This window comes from Vulpes vulpes, chromosome 4, assembly GCF_048418805.1.
Source record: "Vulpes vulpes isolate BD-2025 chromosome 4, VulVul3, whole genome shotgun sequence".
Lineage (NCBI taxonomy): Eukaryota > Metazoa > Chordata > Mammalia > Carnivora > Canidae > Vulpes > Vulpes vulpes.
In genome coordinates, this window is record NC_132783.1 from 1,444,597 (window position 1) to 1,468,622 (window position 24,026).

Consider the following 24,026-nt stretch of genomic DNA (forward strand, 5'->3'; position numbering starts at 1 on the left):
TCCCAGAGGCTAACTCATGTAAATTTTATACACACACACACACACACTCATATATATAAATATATATAATTTTACATACATTGTATATATGTGGCATACATATCATACATGTAATATGTAATATTGAGCTTATATGTTTTTTAAAATATTTATGTTTTCATAATAGGCTTAAAATTTATTATTTGGGATTGGAATTCAGATGCCGTAAGTGCTTTATAAACTAGATCACCAACTATATGTTTTAATAGAAATTGAAAAATTGAATTTTTGGGGCCCTGCCACTTACTTCTTGGACATTGACCAAGTTAATAACCTTTCTGAACATCGTTTCTTTTTGTTTGCAAATTTGTTTGAAAATTTGATTGACTGCCATTTACAACTTTTAGCCATTTTAAAGTTGTAAATGGCAGTCAATCAAATTTTCTTCCTACTTATATAACATATATTCAGCAGATTAAATGAATTGCAGTTAAATTTATTTAAGATCCATGGTTACTGATTTGAATGGTTAGCTGAATTACAGACAACATTTGCAAGGTAATGATGCAAGTAAGATTAGCCAAGCCTCGGTCTTTCACTGGTGAGTTATTTGGATATAGTCTACATTTATTTTCATTTTTACCATTAGTAAATTACATCAATCCACATTTGATTTGATTAATATGCCTGCTATATTTGGAGAGGCAGCTTTGCAAACAACAGCAGGCAGGTTCACCAAATGCAAGGCTAATGTATAGCTAGAGAAACGAGTAACTAAGCAGAACTAATGTTGTCATGTCTCATACTGACAATGAAATAACCTCCATTTAATGTCAGGTGCCCCCAGACCCATTAAGATAACTTTTTACCCTTAAATTAAATGCAACAAATACAATTCCAATAGAGATCTTAGACAACAGTGACAGTAACAAAGACAAAACCCTGAATTTATGGGGTGCCTGGGTGGCTCAGTGGTTGAGCATCTGCCTTTGGCCCAGGGTGTGATCCTGGGGTCTCGGGATCGAGTCCCACACCGGGCTCCCTGCATGGAGCCTGCTTCTCCCTCTGCCTGTGTCTCTGCCTCTCTCTGTGTCTCTCATGAATAAAAAATAAAATATAAAAAAAAATCCTGAATTTAAGAACAAAATTTTCCACCTCGATAAATTTTATTTTCATAAACTTAGTTATGAATATTATAAAATATGGATTCTTATAATATTATTCTATGCTTTAGTTTTTAAATTTTATGTTATAGATATATAATAGCATATTATAATATATAGCAAAGAGAGAGACAGAGAAAGAAAAAGAAAAGAAAGAAAAAAAGAAAAAATCTGTAGTATATCATAAAGTGATAGTTTTAGTCAGGTGCAACAGAAGCCAGAATTTACTAGATAAGTATGGATGAGTCAGCTAACCTCTCTGCCCCTTAGTTGCAAATGAGGAGCTATTTAGACCTCCCTGATTTCTGTATCTTGAGTTTGGGTATATCACCTCATCGAAATATAATTACTTTTGGATGATGCTGCTGAATTGTTTGGACTATTTTGAGATAGATTTCCCTTAAAATTCTTTATTGTCTTGTGATTCATGTCAAAGTCATTTTGTGGGCCATTTTGAAGTCAGGGATTATGCCTAAATTGTTCCTTGAGATGAGATCAGCATGTCTACTCCTTTTTTTTTTTTTCTTTCATTAGCACTATTTTTATAGTTGTAGGAATTTTAAAAAGATCTTCTGGGGAAAAAAATAGACTTATTATCTCATATCTATTATTAAGTGGCTTTTTAAAGGCTATGAGGCAGCCCTATTATTAAATTTCAACCAACCTAGTATCTTTAGCTTGATGAGATTCAACAACTTGGATTCCATTTCCCCATTATACTGTGTCTGATGCCATTTTCACAAAACCAAGGACAATTTTTGAGATATAAACTATCAAAGAAAGAAGACACACAGATGATATATTTTTTTAAATAAAGGACCTCTGATTTTTTTTTTTTGCTCAAATTTTCTTAAACGTCCACCTAGATTTTTATAGTTATCTCTTAGTACCAAAAATCTGAAAGCTCTTATTGTAAACAGTTAAGGGCTATTCATATCACAAGGATACAATGACAACAATTTTAAAATAAGACAAATATTACTGATCAGATTGTTACCTTAGAATTTTATTTTTGACTGTTTTATTTGTTTATATATATGCTCACACTTAGAGGTATACAATAAATTTCAGTTGATTCTACCTAAATTTTTAAAAAGTACAATTGCTCTAGCCAAGACTGAACATGGTACTTTAAGTGTATACATTCTTCATTAACTAAACTAAGACACCAGGGAGTGAATCCCATGACCTACCTCAATCTATCTACTACTTTTGTAGTAATTGCAACTGGCTTTCAAGGATGAAGGGCCAGAGGCATCCCTGGGGGCTCAGGGGTTTAACGCCGCCTTCAGCCCAGGGTGTGATCCTGGAGTCCCGGGATCGAATCCCACGTCAGGCTCCTTGCATGGAGCCTGCTTCTCCCTCTGCCTGTGTCTCTGCCTCTCTCTCTCTCTGTGTGTGTGTCTATCGTGAATAAATAAATAAAATCTTAAAAAAAAAAGAAAGAAAAGATATCTTTAAAGCTCTCAACACTTAGGAAGTCCCAAGGGGTTAGGACCACTGTGCCAGAAAGGGAACAAAGAACAAATAAATTTATTTCCTATTATTGTCAAGCAACAAAAATTCAACTGGGTAATTTAAAAGTTCAAATTGGCTTTATTGAGTGATTCATGAGCCAGGTAGCATCCCACCTAGCAAATAGGAAAAGCTCTGTAGATCTGCGAAAAAGGAAAGATTTTCAAAGGTAGGAAGTGGGGGGAAAAATGAAATTATTGGCAAAAGAATCCATTGTTTTAGTCAAGGTCATCCTCCTAAGGGTAATGGAAGGGGTCTTTTAGTAAACTTTCTAGTGCTGTCCAGGGCATTGCGTGTTGAGTGGCTAAAGGTTACATTCCTGGGAGCCTGAAACCGCAGTTAGGTTAGATATTAAGCCTTGGTTTGTTGATGTGCGTCCTCTGACATAAGTGACTATTTTGAGCCTCTGGCTTTCTTTCTTTTTTTTTTTTTTTTTAACATTATGAAGCACAACATCACAGTTATCACTGTTTAAGAATCAACACTTCAAAGGAACTTTTTGGAGATCTCAAATGTATGAAGGTTATATAAGCCGAAATTCTTGGAACCGCTACAAAATACGCACTTAAAAATCCCAGCTTTTTGAGGAGTGGTTCTAATCAAGGTAGAATCAAAAGGCAACAGAGAAAAGTGAGAGGGACAAGAGAGATCTTATTCGCCCTTTCAACATCCAGACATAAACCCTACTTCTTGCCTCTACAGAGAAAGCCTCTTGATATTAATGGAATATCAAGGTTGGCTTGTGAGGTGGGGAAATGGGAGAAATGGCTTCTGGAAGGTAGAAAAAGTGTTCAGTTCTGCTTGCTGTGCTGAAACACAACAACAGTACATTTTACTTGAAATTTGTTTGAAATGTATTCTTTGATGTTCAAAAGTAAAGAATATTTGGGAGACTCTGCTATGTTTTGGCTCCTGGTAGCTTCACCCTTGAGAACACGGAACCATGTTAGGAAATCGGCTCCCTTTCTGTTCTTTTTTTTTTTTTTTTCAGATCTTGATTGTTGTGCTACTAATTATTATGTGACTTTTCCCTAGAATTTCATATTCCCAATCTGCTTTATTGTTAACTCCCTTTTAGTATCTTGCTTGAAATAATGATAAATGGTAAATGGTAAATTGTTAACTTCCTTTTAGTATCTTGCTTGAAATGATGATAAATGGCAAATAAAATAATAAAAAATGACAATTTAATGAAAATAATGGGAAGATCTAAGTAAACATTGGATAGTATAAGACTAAATTTTTAAAAAAAAATACAAACACCGTACTTTTAGTAGTGAATTTGCTTCTTACAGAGGTATGACTTAACAATTCTGAAACTATTTTATTTGTAAATAACATGGTTAACCAAATACATAAATACATAATTAGGGAGAGCCAAGTTTCTAATTGTCAGAGAAAGAAGTTAGAAATAAAGAAGGAAGGAAGCCTAGAAAGAATTTTGTAATGCTCAACTGAAGTCAGAGGTAATAACGTGGGCTCATTGGTTTGTTATTTTTAGTATAGATAGATACGGATTTGTATGTGTGTGTGTACTAATTGATATGCAAATATATGCATATACTCCCTACTTCTGGCACTGAAAATATTGAAAGCAATAACAATGAGCATACTACCCCCAGTATTTGATTTCTTAATATATATATATATATATATATATATATGTTTCACTTATTTATTTATTTGAGAGAGATTTATTTATTTTATTTATTTGAGAGAGGTATTTTGAGAGAGCAAGAGTGGGGGCAAGGGCAGAGGGATGAGCAGGCTGCCTGCTGAGCACTGAGTCCCATGCCCAATGCCTGGCTGGATTTCAGAACTCTGAGATCATTACCTGAGCCAAAGCCAGACACTTAACTGACTGAGCCACTCGGGCGCTCCCAGTATTTGATTTCTAAACACCATTCTCCAGTCAAAAGAGCGAGGGTTCTTTGGAAAACTGGTTGATTCTAGGGCTGAGGCAGGGAAACTATAAGATGAGTCTAGAGTATCTCATGGCTCTAGAAAGTAAAGAAGTATTCAAAAAAAAAAAAAACAAACCATAACAATGATGACAAATACGGGGGTAACATACATAAATAGGCCAAGAGCCAAGTGGAGGAGCCCCCAGGGGACAAAGCTAGGACAACCTGAGCATAAAGATGGTGTTAGTTCATAAACCAAGGGACAATATACCCATGAACCCTTATTGATATTAATAAATAACTGAGGGGCACCTGATGGCTCAGTTGGTTAAGCAGCCGGCTCTTGATTCCAGCTCAGGTCATGATCTCGGGGCACTGGGATCAAGCCTCACATGAAGCCCCACTCAGCAGGAGTCTGCTTGAGGATTCCCTCTCCCCCTCCCTCTGCCTCTCCCCACCACTCTCTCTTTCTAAAACAGATAAATAAATCTTTAAAAATATACATATAAATAAATATATATATTTATATAAAATATATATAAAATATATAAATATAAAAAATATATATACATATATATGTATATATGTATAAAATAAAGGAGAAAGGTCAACTATTCTTCCCAAAAGAATTTCAGTTAATAAATGTGGAAGGAATGAGGGAAATAGAAAACCGCCATTCAACCACAGCAGTGATAATTGCCACAGGCAAGATTTATCAACAGATGCTAAAATTAGTGGGTCTAAGTCTAAAAAGAATATTGGATATTGCATTGTCTTAAAATACATCTCTCTAAATATTCAGTGGCCTTACAGTGAAGAATCAACTGTAGGTAGTGGCAGTCATCACTTTGACCAATGCGTCAAGGTTAACATCAAGTAATATATATCAACTTAGCATACTCCCTGTTATAACACACTGAGAAGGGCCTATCACCTTCATAGTCTCCGACTCTATGGTGCAGAACCTCAGTCCAATTATGAGAAAACAAGAAATAAATCTAAGTTGAGGGACACTCTACAAAGTAACTGACCAACGATCTTAAAAAGTGTCAACATCAAAAAAAAAAAAAAAAAAAGTGTCAACATCAAAAATGAAAGACTGCGGAACGAACGGTCATAAATTGGAGGAGACTACATGACGGCTACATGAAATGTGGAGTCGTGGACTGGATCCTGAAAAAGCAAAGGATGGTAGTGGAAAAAAACAATCCTAACACACTATCTACTTTATTTAATGATATAGCACAAGTTTAATTGCTTAGTTTTGATAATCTACGACTATGTAAGATATTAACATAGGGAGCATGGGTGAAGGATGTGCAGAACTGTTCTAAATTTGCAACAACTCTGGAAATCCAAAATTATCTTGAAAATAAAAATTTTCGAAAGTATTTAAACATGGGCAGCCCGGGTGGCTCAGTGATCTAGTGCTGCCTTCAGCCCAGGGCATGATCCTAGAGACCTGGGATCGAGTCCCACGTCAGGCTCCCTGCATGGAGCCTGCTTCTCCCTCTGCCTGTGTCTCTGCCTCTCTCTCTCTCTCTCTCTCTGCCTCTCATGAATAAATAAATAAATAAAATCTTTTAAAAAATATTTAAACAATAATAAATATATTTTTGTATTTTAATAAAAATCATATATATTTCAGGTATATAACATAATATTTTGCTATGCATATATACATAGTGAATGATTATTACTACAGCTAAGCTAATTAACATCCTCAACTCCTCCCGGAGTTCCTGCTTTTGTCTTTTTGATGTAATGAGACATTTTTAAAGGAATTCTGTATTTCTTCCTGTTTTAGGTAGCATATTAAAACTTAATTCATAATGTAAAAGTAAAAAAATAAAACGATTCAAATTTTATTGAAATATTGACAGCAACTTAGACGTTTTTTTCATTGTGGTCACACTATCTAATGTAAGTTCTAACCTCTTAACAAAATGTTAAGTGTATAGTTCCTTATTGTTGACTATAGAAGCGATGTTTTATATCAGTTATCTAGAGCTGGTTATCTTGCTTGACTGAAAGTTTGCACCGTTTGATTAGTTAGTAACTTTCTTTCCTTTCCCTCTTCTCCCAGGCCCTTCAGCCTTAGCCTCCCTGCATCCACCGTGCAGTAGATCACTGTCCCACCTGGGTGGCCATTCAGTCACTTGGCCCAAAACACAGGCTTTGATACTTACACCCCTCCTCAATATATTTCAGATATTAACAGAAGAACGTTCAAATGCCTCAATGTCATCCATGTTGTAGGTGTTCAGTAAATGTCAATAAATAACAAATATTCTGTGGCTCAATTTAGTTTGCCCTATATGTCTTTATAGATCATATAAGGTATTATTATTCTTAGTTGAAGAAATAAAAAATTATGTACACTCTCCAGAAAAAAAAAAATATTGGACCCTGAAATATATAGATTTCTCCATGGGAAGGGGATGAATATATATCCATCCACGGACCATATTCTATAAAAGACCAAAGAGATTTATCACTATCCACATGCAAAAGAATGAAATCGGACCCTTGTCCTGTAGCATGCACAAAAATCAACTCAAAGTGGATTAAAGGCTTAGGCATAAAACCTAAAATTGTAGAACTCCTAGAAGAAAATATAGAGGAAAAGTCTTATGATAATTGGTCTTTAGAGTGATTTCATAGATAGGACACAAAAAGAAGCAGGACTGCATCAAACTAAAAAGCTTCTGCATAGGTAAGGAAATGACAGACTAAAGAGGTAACATACAGAAGAGGAGAAAATGTTGACTGTATATCTGATGAGAAGTTAATCTCCAAAATATGTAACAAACTCCTGCAACTCTATAGTAAAAGAATTAATAACCTGACTAAACAATGGGCTCAAGGCTTGAACAGATATTTTGCCAAAGAAGGCATTTAAGTGGCCCACGGGTATATGGAAAAAATGTTAAAGATTATTAATTATCAGGAAAATGCAAATCGAAAGTACGATGAGATGCCATCTTACACGTCTAAAAACGGCTACTCTCAAAAGACAATGAGTGTGAGCCAAGATGTGCACAAATCAGGACCCTTGTGTATTGTTGGGGGACGCGAGATGGTGCAGCTGCCGTGGGAAATCCCAGCGGCTCCTAGAGGAGCCAGAACGAGAACTCTCAGGGCTCAGTCTAGTTCTGGGTATTTGTGCAGAAGAACTGAGTGGGGCTCCGGGAGGGGGCGGCCCCGTGTCCACGCGCACTGGCCCGGACAGGGGAGTGCAGTGGGTGAGCAGCTGGGGGGGCCGCGTGGGGCGCCCAGCCCGACCCTCCCACCCGCGCCCGTGACCCCCGCGACCCCCACGGCCCGCAGGCCTGAGTCTTCCCAGAGATCCCTCCAGCCAGCAGCGTCGCTGTCGCTTTCCCTGTCCCTCGGCGCGGTACCCTCAGCATCAGCCCTGCCACCAGTGTTGACATCCTTAGCCCAACCCGGATCTTGGCCATCCCTGGTCACCTCTGCGTGCCCCCGTCCACGGGGGTCTCGGCAGACGTGCAGCACAGTCCATGGCGGCACAGTGATGCTTCTTTTTGCATTTACTTTAAATTAACACAGGAGCGGATTCTATCCAGCAGCCTGAGCCTCAGCATCACTTTCCTTTGCAGACTGAAAAGTGTATTTTCTTGGGAAATAACCAAAGGTTAAGGTACCGTCTTCCTTTGCTTCACGGGTAGGATTACTCCTCAGGGCCAGCACAATCCGGGGGGAAAATCCACTCCGCTCACCACCTGCAGCTCCCTCTGCCCCATCATCTGGCTGAGGAAACTGAGGCAGAGAGAGGTGCAGCGACTTCCGTGAGGCTGCTCAGCCCCTCAGCGGCACAGCTGGCTCCAGAGGGGGACTCAGGTGCCAGCCACTAACTAACCCCCCGGCTTCCATCCCGGGATTAGGAGTTGGAAGACCCCGGGTGGAAGGTCTCTGGGACGTTAGACAAAAGCAGGTCACTTCTCAAGGTTCTCAGAGTTCTCGTCAGGCAAACGAAGGTGGACTGGGATTTAGTGTTGGTGACTCTCGGGTGTTCCATGACCATGTGAGAAAGCTGCGACCCTCTTCCATGAAGCGGAACAGACACACTCAGACAATTTGCATATATTCATAGGTTCCCCCAAAACCCTATTCTTAGCCCTGAGGTTGAAAACTCCTAGATGAAGAAATCCTTAAATTGCACACAAGCCTAATATTCTGCTATATTAAGAGAAGCTAACTTTTGGTTTATTAGTGACTTCTTGAAAGGGCAAGCGATTACCACCCCCAACAGTCGTTGAGTGATTGCTCAGAACGTGCCTTATTGACAGGTTGACTTGGGCTACACTCCGAGGCTTACTGTGTTGTTCTGTTTTGTTTGTGTGACCTTGAACCCACTCTGAGTGCCGCTGAAGCCTTTCACTTGAAGACGTTTTTTATTAAGAAAAATATTCCAGGTGCATTTGGATTGAACCAGTGTGAAGTTATGGTGTTTACCTGAGGCTAATAAAATTTATGTTTTCCTTGTAAATGAGAACTGAAAAACAACCAATGCGTCACTACCAAAATCAATTTAAAAAGGATCTACTATGAAATTAGGTTTCTCAAATAAAATGTAGTTTAACAAGAGATGTTCACTCTGTCTTCCTTCTTATGAGGATACTTTTCATTAGAAGGTAAAAATGATGGTATGTTTTGAAGCCATAAAGTTAATATGTATCAAACTTGATGGCTTTCAAGATCAAAGGATTGAGTTTCAGTTTAAATGTATGGATTTTTTATTAAAAAAAAAAACAAAACCCTAAGTATCCCGGTGGAAAATAGATCTAGAGACTTTTTGTGTATTCTTTCTATGTGTCTAAGAAAATTGCAAAAAACATGCATTCAAAACTGTGTAAGATTTAGTGTACCCAGATAGGAAACTACTCTGTGTAGATTTTTTTAAAAAAAATACACTAGTGGGATCCCTGGGTGGCGCAGCGGTTTGGCGCCTGCCTTTGGCCCAGGGCGCGATCCTGGAGACCCAGGATCGAGTCCCACATCGGGCTCCCGGTGCATGGAGCCTGCTTCTCCCTCTGCCTGTGTCTCTGCCTCTCTCTTTGACTATCATAAATAAGTAAAAATTAAAAAAAAAATACACTAGTACCCTTCTGCCCTTGAGCCAAGATGAATTAATACTTTGGTTCTTCTCTTTGTAAATTTTCTCTGTAAAGATTGTTCATTATTGTTGAATTTCAATATGACTGCAAATTAAGTGACGCAAAACTCAATAAAGTAAAATACACAAAAGGCCCATTAACGTGTTATCTCAGTAAGTATATAGAAGAATGAGGGAACATACCGTTCCACACAGTAGCATATAATTAAGATGTAGTCATAAATCAAAGAAATATTGCAACTTGTTTAGGTGCACAGGTGGCTTTAGAAAGATTGATTAGCTCCTCTTGCCCCCTTGAGATGAGAGTTCGTAGTTATTCCTGCGAAATTAAGCAGAATAATTCCTCAAGCCTCCTACAGTGTGTACGCTTCAATGGAGATAGCATGCTGGAGACAAATGCTTGCAAAGTGTTCATCTCCTTGTCCATTCCCGTTCCAGATGCTCTCTACGATGTCATCACCGTGGGAGCCCCAGCCGCCCATTTTCAGGGATTTAAGAACGGTGGTCTTCGGAAACTACTGCATAGATTCGAAATGGAAAGAAGAAAGTAAGTGACGACAGGATGCATTGATGATATTACCTTCCCTTTGGGGAAGTTTGTTGGTTACAAGGTTAGGATGAAGACGCTTGGCCCATCACCATGAATAGTTCTTGACATCTCCAACCCATTGAGTGAAGTTGTCAAATGTCCAAAAAAAAATACTTGAACAGAAATTAAATTAGAATAAGCGAAAAGCCTGAGTGCGTTGCTTATAGGGTAGCACTATGCGAGCAGAAAAGTCTTCTGGAAACCATGCTACCAAAAAAAAAAAACAAAATAGATGTATTCTCATTCAATGAATGGTATTCATGTGGATTTAGCTGAAATGGCCTACTTTAACTGGGAAGCCAAGGACACGTGGTGGAGAGCATGCGTCCTAGTTTATGACTCTGACCTTACCAGTGACTTCCATTGTGTCCTAAGGCCAGGCACATCACTGCCTGTCATTTAATTGTGCCATTTGAAAAAGAGACATCAATATAGGACTCTGTTAAATGGTGAGATTAAAGGAAAAATCTTGTATTCCTTGGAGGCAAGGCATGGCCCAAAAACCAGAGTATTATCACTGTTACTTATAATTTTAATATACCTTCTCCGTTTGTGTGTGTGTGTGTGTGTGTTCAATTACTTTAAAATACTGCATCAGGAAGTGTATCCCCCGTGTGCTGAGCCCCGTGTCCCGAGCAATATGTCTATACTCCTGTAAACCATAAAGAATGTTATTCAGGTGGGAAGGGTGACTTTACTTTCCTTTTCAAGTCTTTGCTCTTCTTGGGTTATGATCCTGAATTTTGAAAGTTAGGGGAAAATAGTTATTCTTAGTCATAATTGGTTTAGTAATAGGATCAGAAAATCTAGTGGCAAAACCAGAATTTTTTTAAAAAAAAAAGTTTTATTATATAATACATTTGTCATTCAGTGTCCAGATTTTCGGGAAGAAAGCATTAAAGTCGGTCAAAATTGGGGCACCTGGGTGGCTCAATAGGGTTGAGCTTCCAACTCTAGATTTCAAGTCAGGTCATGATCTCAGGGTGGTGAGACGAAGCCCCACCTCGAGCTTCATGCTCAGGGAGGAGTTTGCTTGAGATTCTCTCTCTCCCCCTCCTGCTGCTCCTCCCCCTGCCCCTTCCCCTGTTCATGCTTTTTTTTTTTTTAATAATAATAATAAAAAAAATCTTTAAAGTAAGTTATAATTGAATAACTGATATACTGATATAACTATCATCGAAATATTGAAATAATCAAAAAGGACTGTTCCGTTACCACCAAGGCACTTCCTCACGTGATCCCTTAATAGTCACAGCCTCCCCAAAACTTTTTGCTGTGGAAAGTCATACTATCACCTTATTATTTCAGCAGGGAATAGAAATCAGAATTGCAACCGGGTTTCTGAGGAGAGAGGCACGTCCTATTTAGTTCATGGAGGCTGGAGGTCAGCCAGCACAGACCTCGGGAGAGGAAGGATGCCATCTCCACGGGAGTGGAATTCAGGTTCCTGTCCGTGGGCTTTATGAGGGAGGGATGTTGCTCACTGACCCCTCGCTGCACTATTTTGTGGATGGAGGAGCAACCCGCCCTTTTTGTGGTATCATCCCTAGAATGGACAGCTGTGATTAAAAGTTCTCTGTTCTGTTTGGCCAACTTTACTAGCCATTTGGCTCTTCTTGGATGCCATTTTTATCTGGCATTTTACTACACTGCTAGGATATGTGAGACAAGGAAAAAAAAAAATGGAACTCATCAATATGTCATTCCTTAAGTCCCAAGGCACCGAGTCAGTCTGCCATCATTTGTCCACCTCTTAGATTCTTCTGATAAATGACTTGTGGGTTTTCTCTAGAGTGTTTTTTGTAATTAGAGGAGTAAAACAGATTGTGTTCACTCCATCTTGCCTGGAACTAGAAGTCTCTAATCTTGAGAATACATCTTAATCTTTTTTTTTTTTAAGATTTTATTTATTTATTCATGAGAGACACAGAGACACACACACACACACACAGGCAGAGGGAGGAGCAGGCCCCATGCAGGGAGCCCGATGCGGGACTCCATCCCAGGACTCCAGGATCACGCCCTGGGCTGAAAGCAGGGACTAAACCACTGAGCCACCCTGGGATCCCCGAATTCATCTAATCTATCTGTTTTTCTAAAACTTTAGAGTTTGTAAAATAGTTAAAAGACTGAAATCTGTCCACAGGGCACATAAAATCTAATTGAGGATATAAAGCACTGGCATGTGATGATACATGGAACCTGACCGTGAAACTTCCTAAAATATTACTATATGCTACTATTAAAGAGCATTAAATGTTGAGTTGTGTGGTTGAGCTCTGAATAATATTTCTTAACTTAAAATATCTGCATGGATGTCTGAATTCTTCACCATTGTTCACCTCTCAGTTTCTATACGTATAATCATGCACGCGCACACACACACACACACACACACACACACACACACACACCTTTCTAGGATCAAATTTAAAGTAAAAGAGAAGGGATCCCTGGGTGGCGCAGCGGTTTGGTGCCTGCCTTTGGCCCAGGGCACGATCCTGGAGACCCGGGATCGAATCCCACGTCGGGCTCCCGGTGCATGGAGTCTGCTTCTCCCTCTGCCTGTATCTCTGCCTTGTGTCTGCCTCTCTCTCTCTCTCTGTATGACTATCATAAATAAATAATAATAAAAAATTAAAAAAAATTCATTTAAAAAAAATAAAACAAAATAAAATAAAAGAGAAAAGAGCATCCAACGCTTATAAACATTGATTTGTTTCTGGTTTTTCATATGTGTTATACATCCCATTGTTTTACTGATGACTTTATTGATAAAATGCAATGAAGTTTTTAATTAAAAAAAAAAACAATTTAGTGTAGATCTCAAGGGGACTTCATAGGGAGGTGATATAGGACAAGTATGATTTGCTGAGCATGGCATCAGCCTGTACATCAAGTTAAGAGCTGATCTGTTTTAAACAAAGACTTCCAGCCTAAAGTGACATCATATATGCAAATTATTTTTCTGCAGGCTTATTCAACAACAAATATTGCATTAGTAAGTCAAAAGCAATAACAGAAGTAAATGTGACCACGTGAAATAACTAACTTAGACGTACACGCTTACTTGCATTTGGCAGCGCAGAAAAGCACATGAAGTGAAGGAATTAGCTTCACCTCTTCTTTCTTTTGATACTTCTCCAAAAGAGAGCCAAATATTTTAGTCCAGTTTTTTTTAAAGATTTTATTTATTTATTCATAGACAGAGAAAGAGAGAGAGAAGCAGAGACACAGGCAGAGGGAGAAGCAGGCTCCATGCAGGGAGCCCGATGCAGGACTTGATCCCGGGACCCCAGGATCACACCCCAGGCTGCAGGCGGCGCCAAACCACTGCGCCACTGGGGCTGCCCTTTAGTCCAGTTTCTTAGGGGAACTACCATAACCGTTATTCTGCTTTATCTTCATTTATTTTCTTCTCAGCTATCCCAATGAAATACTGTCGTCTGAAAACAGATGTAATTTTTGTGTTTGCTCCTTAAGGATCTGTTTTTTGGTGAATACAGTGACCACACAATGAAAAGGGTTTTAGTATAAGAAAGCCTTGCTTATAGGGCCATTTGGATGGCTCAGTTGGTTAAGCCTCCGCTCTTGCATGATCTCAGGGTCTTGGGATCGAGCCCCACATCAGGCTCTGTGCTCAGTGCGGAGTCTGCTTGTGCCTCTCCCTCTGCTCCCCATCCTCTCTCACTGTCTCTAAATAAATAAATAAATAAATAAATAAATAAATAAATAAATAAGTAAGTAAAAAATTTTAAATAAAGCCTTGCTTATAGTAGTCGTATAATGTAATCCAGATCACATAGAAATGCATTTTAAAAGCTACAAGATAATCAGTTAGGAAGAGTGCTCTTCTTAAAGCACGAATATCTGAGTGTTTTACTCCTGTGCTTCAAACCTTCAGGGCGTCCAAGATCGTCCACGGGGCATGCAAAGCCCCTGTGGTCCCAGCCCACCAACTTTCTACTTTCACCACTGTTTTCTCCTGTACTAGCTTCTTAAATGCTGCACAGACTGTTTCCTTAATGGACTTCACACTTTCCCACCTCTTCTTTTTTCCTTACTCAGTTCCCGTTTACAAGAAATTCTTCTGTTTTCATCTCCCCACTATTTTCTGCTTCTTTCTGTCGGAACCATACACGCAATCCTATTCAAAATTCCACGTGTCACCTGTCCTAATTGTCTACCCGCTCCATTACGTCGTCCTGACTTGTCAGACTGATTTGACTCCATCTCCTAAAACTTTATTTTTATGCCCCTTATAGTCTTATTAGGGTCAGAGTTATGATGTACTACGTTTGTTCTTGTCCGATACTTCTGTAATAGTTTGTGATTTCCTTGAGGAAGAGATGTCCTCTTGAAATTCGGGTCTTCTGGAGTAAAACCCACAGAGTATTTGGCACACAAGTTCAAATTCAACAGGCGGGCAGCCCAGGTAGCTCAGCAGTTTAGTGCTGCCTTCGGCCGAGGGCCCGATCCTGGAGACCCGGGATCGAGTCCCACATCAGGCTCCCGGCATGGAGCCTGCTTCTCTCTGCCTCTCTCTGTCTCTTTCTGTATCTCTCATGAATAAATAAATAAAATTTAAAAAAAAAACATTCAACAGGCATTGGAATTCGCATATGCATCAGATACAGCCTCTGACTTAAAGTGCTGAAAACTCTAGTGGGAGATCAAGTTTCACAAATAATAGTAATAAAATAAAATCGGCATTGCAAAAAGTAGGGCTTCTCAACCCTGGCTTCATATTGCAATTACCTTTTGAGCTTTAAAGTATATTATCTATGCCAAGGTGTCACCTCCGACAGATTAACTGGAAGTCATGGGAAGGGAGCCCAGGTCTGGGTATGTCTTAAAAGCTTCCCAGGTAAGACTTCCCAGGTAAAGCTTCCCAGGTAAGACCGTAGCTAGAGGGTGATATAAGTGAACAGTGCTGGGAGAAGACAGGAAGGATGTGGGGACAAACAGGAAGAGTGACACGGATGAGTTGGAACTGAAAAATGGTCAGGTTAGGACCTCAGTTGATCTGTATCGAGAGGAAAGAAAATCTACGCAAAATAATATGTGTTGAGCTAGGAAGGAAAATAGGACAACTCGCTTACTGGAAATTCGTGTTTAAAGAATCTCAGACTCATCAGCAGTCGCCAAACAGAATCAAAGATGGGAGTGAAGCTCTGACAATTTTGACCTGAGAAAACTGGGGCCTGAGGAACATGCAAACGAATAAAACTGAGCATCCTGTAAGGGTTTTCACGCTATAGACAGGAGATTTTTCTGGGACAAAACCCTCATTGCACGTGTATGTTTATAAACATCCAAAATCAGGATGTTTGTAAGCCAAGTATTCAGTTGTTACATCAGGTTCCTACGAGTTCTGGAGTCCGTGATTTACCTGCAGGCTCTTCAAAGCTTGTGGATTCCTCCCTCGAAATTTGATCCATTCTTTACATTATTGCTCAAAAGAAAGTGGGAAGTTGCCACTTGCATGAAACTTTCCTTAAGGTGGAAAAGCACCCGTGGAAGCCGAGAGCCTCAGAGAGAAGAAGAAGGGCCAGAGAGGGGCAATGTCCACCCTCGTCGAGAATGTGAATTCCCTGGGACCTGCCCCTAGGTTTGGAGTGAACTCGGAACCGCCTCCCTACCAACGACCTAAGGTCACATTCCTGCAGACATGCCCTGGTGTCCCCACCCCGCCCCGCATCTGTTCCAGATTGGAACAGAATCAACGTTTCCTACCCCACAGTTTCAGACAGAAGAGAGGAAAAAAAAAAAATCACTCGGAAAGGCGATAAGAAAAGTGAACTAAAAAAAAAAAAAAAAAAAAAAGAAAAGTGAACTAAAATTTTACGGACAATTATTAAAAATAATAATAATAATAAATAAATAAATAAAATTTTACGGACAAGACTATTAGACGCTCTCCTTGAGCCTACAACATCCCGAGTCTGTAGTAGAATCTGAGGGAATTTTCCGAAGGAAAGTAGAACATTAATACAAAGAGTTAAGCAGACCAGTCGACCAGTCTTACTTTTATAAGACAATGGTTATGTAATCATATGGCAAACTCTCTGAGGAGAATTTTACTGTTTTAAGGAGAAATACAAGTAGATGTTTCCTCATTCTCTGTTATAAATAGAAGATTTCGGGGCACCTGGGTAGCTCAGTCAGTTGAGCATAAGACTCTTGATCTCAGAGTCATGAGTTCGAGCCCCACCTTAGGCATGGAGCCTGCATTTAAAAAATAGAAGATTTCTTGGATAAAAGGGAAAACATACTGCGTTAGGGAAGGAAGCTCTATGTGGCCTACAGTGTAGCAGGCGTTCAATGGGCCGGAAATGGGAGAACTGGATGCAAATCCTCATACCACTCACTACCTTTGGTTTACATTCTTCTGATCCCATCACTAACCACTGCCTAGTTTGGGGAGACAAAACATAAATTAACATTTTTAGTCAGTAGTGTAAAGCTGAGATGTCTAAGCAAAACTGTCTGTTTTCCAACTTATCCCTTTATGTACTTTCTCCAGGAACTAGGCAATAGCTACAAAAATATTTGCTTTAAACCTTTTATTTTCATGCTTAAAACTAAGATTCTCAATTTTTTTTTGAAAAAGAATGATTCAGATATATTGAGTAAAAGCAAAAAAAAAAAAAAAAAAAAACCCTGCATCCATGATTTGATTTGGAAAACCTTTGTTTGTTTGTTTGTTTGTTTGTTTGTTTGTTTGTTTGTTTTTCTTCCCCTACTGTAGCACTTTCTCTGACTCTAGCTTGATCTCTGGATTTCTTTCAAAAATTAGTCTTGTCATTCACTGGAGAGCAGTTTAGCCTGAGATCACAATTCTAATATTTTTTATTCACCAATAGATCCTGCCATATATCTTCTCAGAAATGTTTGGATCTTTCAATTACGTGTATTTTAAATGTTTTTCTATTATTCTCTTAATTTTAATTCTAGTACAGTGAACATACAGCATGATGCTAGTTTCAAGGGTACAGAGTAGTGAATCAACACTTCCATACACCACCCTGGGCCCATCATGACAAGTGCCCTCCTTAATCCCATCCCCTGTTTTGCCCTCCTCCCACCCACCCGTCCTCTGGTAACCATCAGTTTGTTCTCTGTAATAAACAATCTGTTTTCTTGGTTTTGTTTCTTAACTTCCCCATATGAGTGAAATCATAGATATTTGTCTTTCTCTGACTGGCTAATTTTGCCTAGCATGATGCTCTCTGTTATCCATGTCATTAGAAATGGCAAGATTTCATTCTTTTTTTGTAGCTGAATAATATCCCACTGAATAAATATACCACTTTTTCTTTATTTATTCATAGATCAATGGATACTTGGGCTGCTTCTATAATTTGGCTATTATTTATAAATAATGGTGCTATAAATGTAAGGGTGCATATATCCTTTTGAATTAGTATTTTTGTTGTTTTGGGGTAAATACCCAGTAGTGTGATTACTGGATCATAGAGTAGTTCTATTTTTAACTTTCTGAGAAACTTCCATCCTGTTTTCCACAGTGGCTGCACCAGTTTGTATTCCCACCACCAGTGCAGGAAGGTTCCTTTTTCTCTGCATCCTCACCACACTTATTATTTCATGTGTTTTTGATTTTAGCCGTTGGACAGGTGTGAGGCGATAGCTCATTGTGGTTTTGACTTGCATTCCCCTGATGATGAGTGATGTTGAGTATCTTTTCATGTGTCTCTTGGGCCCTCTGGATGTCCTTTTTGGAAAAATGTTTGTTCATGTCTTTTGCCATATTTTAACTGAGTTATTTGAGTCTTGGGTTATGTTTATTGGAAAATATAGAAAAGTTAAAAGAAAGATTACAATTACCCCTAATCTCCTTCCACAACAAGACAGTTACCGGTGGCATACAGGTGTGCTCTCATCTAGTTTGTTTTTGCACTTATGATTTACACTTATATCTTTTTCTTCTATAACTTTAAAAATTCAGGATGGCTTAAAATGACTAATTCTTCAAAGTATATCAATTGAATGCTCTACATTGAAAAAAAAAATCTCTATGCTTGTAATTCTTTGGAGGTCATGCCCAATCCACCGAAGCTAGTCTATTTTAAATTATCGGCCTTACAGGTTATAGCTAAAATTCATGTCGTGTTTACTTCCAAATATATTTTCTTCCCTTTTGGAAAAAAATACTTTATGTCACCAGAAAAAAAAAAATCCCCACTTTCTATCACACAGGCCCTATGGAAATAAAGAGTAGGTATTAAGAAAAACCCCGTCCATTCCTTTTTTCTTTTAAACCAGCACCTGGCAGTATGTTATTTTCAAGGAGAGAGCAATTTCATTCTTTGTGTAGATTATAATTTGATTCCTTGGGGGTATGTTTTCTTCCACCTGAGATTTTGTCTTCCTCAGCCCCTCTTAGCACTCGGCTCAGTTCATCTTTAAGCAAATACAAAGCCAGGTCTGCCAACACTATGTACCAGGCTTTTCTTCTCCATGTGCACTTCCCTGCATGTAGCTAGCTCCATGTACACAACATCAAATCTTTAAGAGAAAGTGGGTTGTTGTTGTTGTTGTTTTTTATCTCTTATACATTTATAGTTTGGAATAGCAAGAAAATAAAATGTGTTTAGATAAAGAGTCATGTTGGGACTTGGACATACTGTACAAACTAAATGATTAGGCTTGCAAGGCACTGAACTACCTGTGACACAAGGGGAATAGGAGGATTTTTTTTCTAAGTTGCGTATGAGCCTAAATGAATTTATCATGCAGTTTTCCTTCTTCTTTATTCTCTTTTTTAACTATACAAAAATGAAATTTGCTTGTAGCACACAAATCTAAAGAATAAAGAAGCGTATGGAGTCAAAAGCCTTCCAAATCCATCATCTCTCCCTACAATAAACCAATTAGGACACTGGCCAAGAGTATCTCCCTGTGTGATTTCTTCTAGGCATCCAACCATTTGAATTTTCAATCGCTGTGGCTCAGTCCACAAACTTCAGGTTCATGGGAACGTGAACGTTCTTAAATTTTCCATAACTAAGTTTAAGTTTTCTGGCCCCATTCTGGGTTAAGGCAGAAAGTTTCATTTCAGATTTCAGACAATTCATAGACTCCGCTCCCTATTATAGATCGAATCACGGCTTGGACACGTAGTAGCCTTGGGACATTAGTCAAACTGCCTCACTTCTCTATGACTTAGTTTCCTCATTTATGGCGTGGAAATACTGCTTACGTCACAGGGTCGTTCTGAAGATGTGATGACTTCATATACACCAAACATTTTATGGTGGTACCTGGCACATGGTGAGAGCCTAACAGATATTAGCTTTTATTCATGTAAAATATGTAAACGGGTATATTTTCACTCGGAAAAATGTTTTGGCAATGCCTCATTTCAATTCATGTAGATCTCATTTTTTCTTAAAGCTGTGGAGCGCTCTACTGACTGAATGTAGCATGATTCTCTAACCAACACAATATTCATGATCATTTAGGTCACTTCTAATTGTTCGCTATAACCACCTGTGTTTACAGGATATACACTTATTTTTATGTCCCTGAAAACTGTGAGCATTTCTTTTTAATAAACTCCTAACGGTGGAATTTCTTAGCGGAGGTGCTTAAAGTTGAGCGATGTTGCCGTATTTCCCTCCAAAAAAGTTGTATCGATGTGCGTAAATCGCCCACAAACTCTTCAGCTTCGGGTTTCTGACACCATCTCTGTGTCAAGCTCCTGAGGCCCAGACACGCGTTGAACCACCGTCTGGCGGACAGCTCTGCCTTAATGGTGTTATTCAGCCCCCAGGGTCAACACATCCGATCATCTCTCAGTCCCTTTCCCTCAAACTTCTCTTGGGAATCTCTTTTTCTGAATACAAGTCACCACCATTCATCCAGATATTCAATTTAGAAACTGGGAATCATGAACTACGTTTCTTCCCTTGCTTCTACTTCCAAAAATAATAATAATAATAATAATCACTTTATCAGTTCTACCTTCTTTTTTCTATGTGTTCTGAAAGGCGATAGATGATAAATTCTGTAAAAATAGCCTAGTTTAAAATCTGATTCAGTATGAGTAATGCAATAGTGACTTTAACATTTCAGTTGCTGACGTTTTTCCAATCACCTACCCAAAAACTTGTGAAGCCAAGAGTGATCTGAAGCACAGGCAAGAAGTACGGTATGTAGTGTGACAGTTCAGAATTCTTAAAAATTAAATCTTTCCTTTAAAGAAATGACTTTAATTGTAAACGAGAATAAGTTTGCTAAATGACCTAGAATTTCTAGTGATTATAAACCTGGTGAAGAGAAAAATGTCTAAAATGATAAAACAGGGGCAGCCCGGGTAGCTCAGTGGTTTAGCACCTGCCTTCAGCCCAGGGAGTGACCCCAGGGTCCTGGGATCGAGTCCCGCATGGGGCTCCCTGGATGGAGCCTGCTTCTCCCTCTGCCTGGGTCTCTGCCTCTCTCTGTGTGTGTCTCTCATGAATAAATAAATCAAATCTTTAAAAAAAAAAAAAGGTAAAACACATCATCAGTCCTAATTTGGGGATTTCAGGAAGCCACTGAACTTCTCATCCTTCCATCTCTTTGGGTGGCGGATTACTTTTTAAATCATTAAATTGTTAGAAATGAGTGGCTAAAATCTTGAGATTTTTAAGGAAAGACCTCTAAAGTATATCATCACTATGTCTCAGGAAGATAATTTGTATAACTTGACTTTACAATTAAATGTTTTAATATCACAGCTATGGAAATATGACTTCTGGTTTCATCTGGGAAGAAAAGTCAATCAACAGGAAGATTAAGACATAAAAGATATCATATGAAATCTAATAAGCAAATTACAGAAAGGAGCCTTTCTTACTTAAAAAACTAGGTAAAAGATAATATGGTTTGAAGACTTATTTTCTGCAAATCAGGAGTTGTATTTCTCGTTCATTGTAAACTGGAAAAAAAAAAATTTAAATCGCGACACTGTTACATCATTTCAACTAGTATGGATTTAATCCAAAGAAGAACTTTTGTACTCAGGTGAAACACTGAATAACATCCGGCGTGTTTTAAGAGCTCTCTATTAGCTTATATATTTAATACCCATTGTCTCAAAGGCAGCAAACAACGGAAAAGAAAGTCATATACAAGTAAATTCCCAGAAGATAAAAGACACTGCATTTTCCAGAGCTTTAAAATAGTAAAAGTAGGGATCCCTGGGTGGCGCAGTGGTTTGGCGCCTGCCTTTGGCCCAGGGCGTGATCCTGGAGATCCGGGATCGAATCCCACGTCGGGCTCCCGGTGCATGGAGCCTGCTTCTCCCTCTGCCTGTGTCTCTGCCTCTCTCTCTCACTGTGTGCCTATCATAAATAAATAAAAAATTAAAAAAAAAAATAAAATAGTAAAAGTACTAACTTAAGAAAGACTATGTTTGGGATCTGTGTCATGGAAGAAATCATACGACTGGCTTATGTAACATGAGAAGATAATTTTTCATTATTTTCAATAATATTGAAAAATTATTGAAAAATCTTTGATAGTTGGGACTATTATTGAAAAATAATTTATTATTAAATTGAAAAATCTTTGATAGTTGGGACTTTGAACAATTCAGTGCCCCCTCCCTTGTCATGAAGTTGTTTTAATGAGTAGTTATTGCCGTGAGTCTGTTGGAGGAGAAAAATGGCTTAGCCTAGGGTGGTGTCAGCACAGATACAGAAACGGACTTTGGTTCCAGAGCTACTTGGAGGGTTTAGATCTTGGGTGTTTGGAGCGGGAAAAATCCAGAGATATCACGAAAGGCTCTCCACTATCTGTGCAGCACACAGGTGTGTGGTGATGCCATTCATTGTCCTTGGCTCAAAAATTTCAAAAGCTTAGAGAACCTGGGAGTAAGGGAGAGGGAGATGGAGAAAGGGGAGAGGTAGGAGGAGAAGAGAAATGGGAAGAAGGGAGGTGGGAAAATGAGGAGAGGGGAGGCAGGTGGGGGAGAGAGGAAGGATGGAAGAGTGGGCAGGGCAAGAGCCAAATCTGAAGGGTATTTGTTGGTTGTATGAAGTCCTTGCAGCTCATCCTGCAGACTGTGGGGACTCACTGACAGGTTTTTGTCTGAGGATTACTAAGAGGATCAGATTTGTATTTTTAACCACAGTGAAAGACGGAAGAAGAGCAAACAATTAAGTCATTATAATACTAATGGGAAGAGGAAATGGGTGACTATGGAGTTAGAGATTTATAGAGTTTAAATCCAACTGCATGAATAGTGAGGGAGAGAAAAGGCCCCGTTGAGGGCCTCTAGTACTCTGGTTTATGTGACTGGGTAAATGCACAGGTTGCTGGGAAAGAGAGTACGGGAAATAAGCCATTGGCTTCCATTGCTTGGTTAATCGAGTTAGTTGTGTATATTCAATATGAGAAGAAGTTTTGGGAAACAAGAAAATCATTTGGTTGAATCTGTGTTTTTTTTTTTTCCAATTAAAGCATCTTTTAAATGCTGGAACCGACAGAGAATCTCAGAGATCACAAATTCCCCTATTTACTTTATTGAAAACAAATCATAGAATACTGAGGTCCAAAGATTAAGTCACCTGTACAGGTAAGGACAGGTCCAGAGCTAGAAAATTAGACTTCTGTCCTCACTCCCAGGTTCCTTCATGTCCATTCATCCTCATGCAATCAGTAGATATTTGGCACAAAACATAGGCTCCTAACAAATGAACAATGTTAGTTCTAACTAATAATGTAAGTTATAGACGACCTTCCAGAATCAATTTTGCTGCCCACCACATAGAAATGTAAGAAAAAAAAAAAGTCGGTCCATTCAATTCTTTATGGGCTTTAATGAGAATATAATTTTAAGAGAAAATCACTCTACTTGTGCAATTACAAAAAAATGCATGCATCGATATGGTGGTTAACACGCAGATCAATGACTATTTTCATCTGCCTGAAAAAAAAAATCTGCCTGAAATTGCTCTGTCAGTAAAAATATTTCTAAGATGTTAGCTTTTTTTGGTTCTTTAGAAAATAGCCCTCCCAAAGACACCTCAGGAAAACCAGTTATTTAGGATGTACCTACAATCAAAATAATAAGAAAATGGTAAACTTTTCAAAGATGATCATAGATTCTATTCATCATAGGAAAATACTAGAAACATCCTGAATGGATGAATAAGCGCTCTTTGCCCACTAGAGTAGAGCACTATGCAGTCATTTCAGTTCGTGTGTGGATTATGAGGCATGTAGAGATGTATATTTTAAAAAAATGTACCTGGGCAGCCCCGGCGGCACAGCGGTTTGGTGCCGCCTGCAGCCTGGGGTATGATCCTGGAGACCCGGGATCGAGTCCCACATTGGGCTCCCTTCATGGAGCCTGCTTCTCCCTCTGCCTGTGTCTCTGCCTCTCTCTCTCTCTCTCTGTGTCTATGAATAAATAAATAAAATCTTTGAAAAAAATTATTTAAAAAAATAAAAATAAATAAAAATTTTTAAAAATGTACCTGAAAGAAAACATGAAATTATATATCCACAGAAGACGTGAATTTAAACACGGGCGAAATTTTGGAAAGGATAGCAAGTTTTATGTGGAGTGATGTGGATGCATGCAGGCAGAGCTCTGGTTCTTGTAGGATACTTTTGTTTTCTATCTCTCTTCCTTTTTATTTAGTTGTAGAACAAGAGAAATGTCTTTGTAAAACCTTTTTTTCCACTTCTTATTCCAGCAAACATGGACAACTAGGTGACATGAGGAA

General features: G+C 38.7%; 1 protein-coding gene across 7 annotated transcripts in view; it reads left to right on the forward strand.

The window, feature by feature from the left end:
- INPP4B (inositol polyphosphate-4-phosphatase type II B) overlaps window positions 1-24,026 on the forward strand; it is a 440,596-nt gene that overhangs the window by 282,615 nt on the left and 133,955 nt on the right. For all 7 annotated transcript variants that reach the window (XM_072755181.1, XM_072755185.1, XM_072755179.1 and 4 more), the window contains one exon: window positions 10,137-10,245. In XM_072755181.1, coding sequence (XP_072611282.1) covers window positions 10,137-10,245 — 109 coding nt within the window. The remainder of the gene's footprint in view (window positions 1-10,136; window positions 10,246-24,026) is intronic.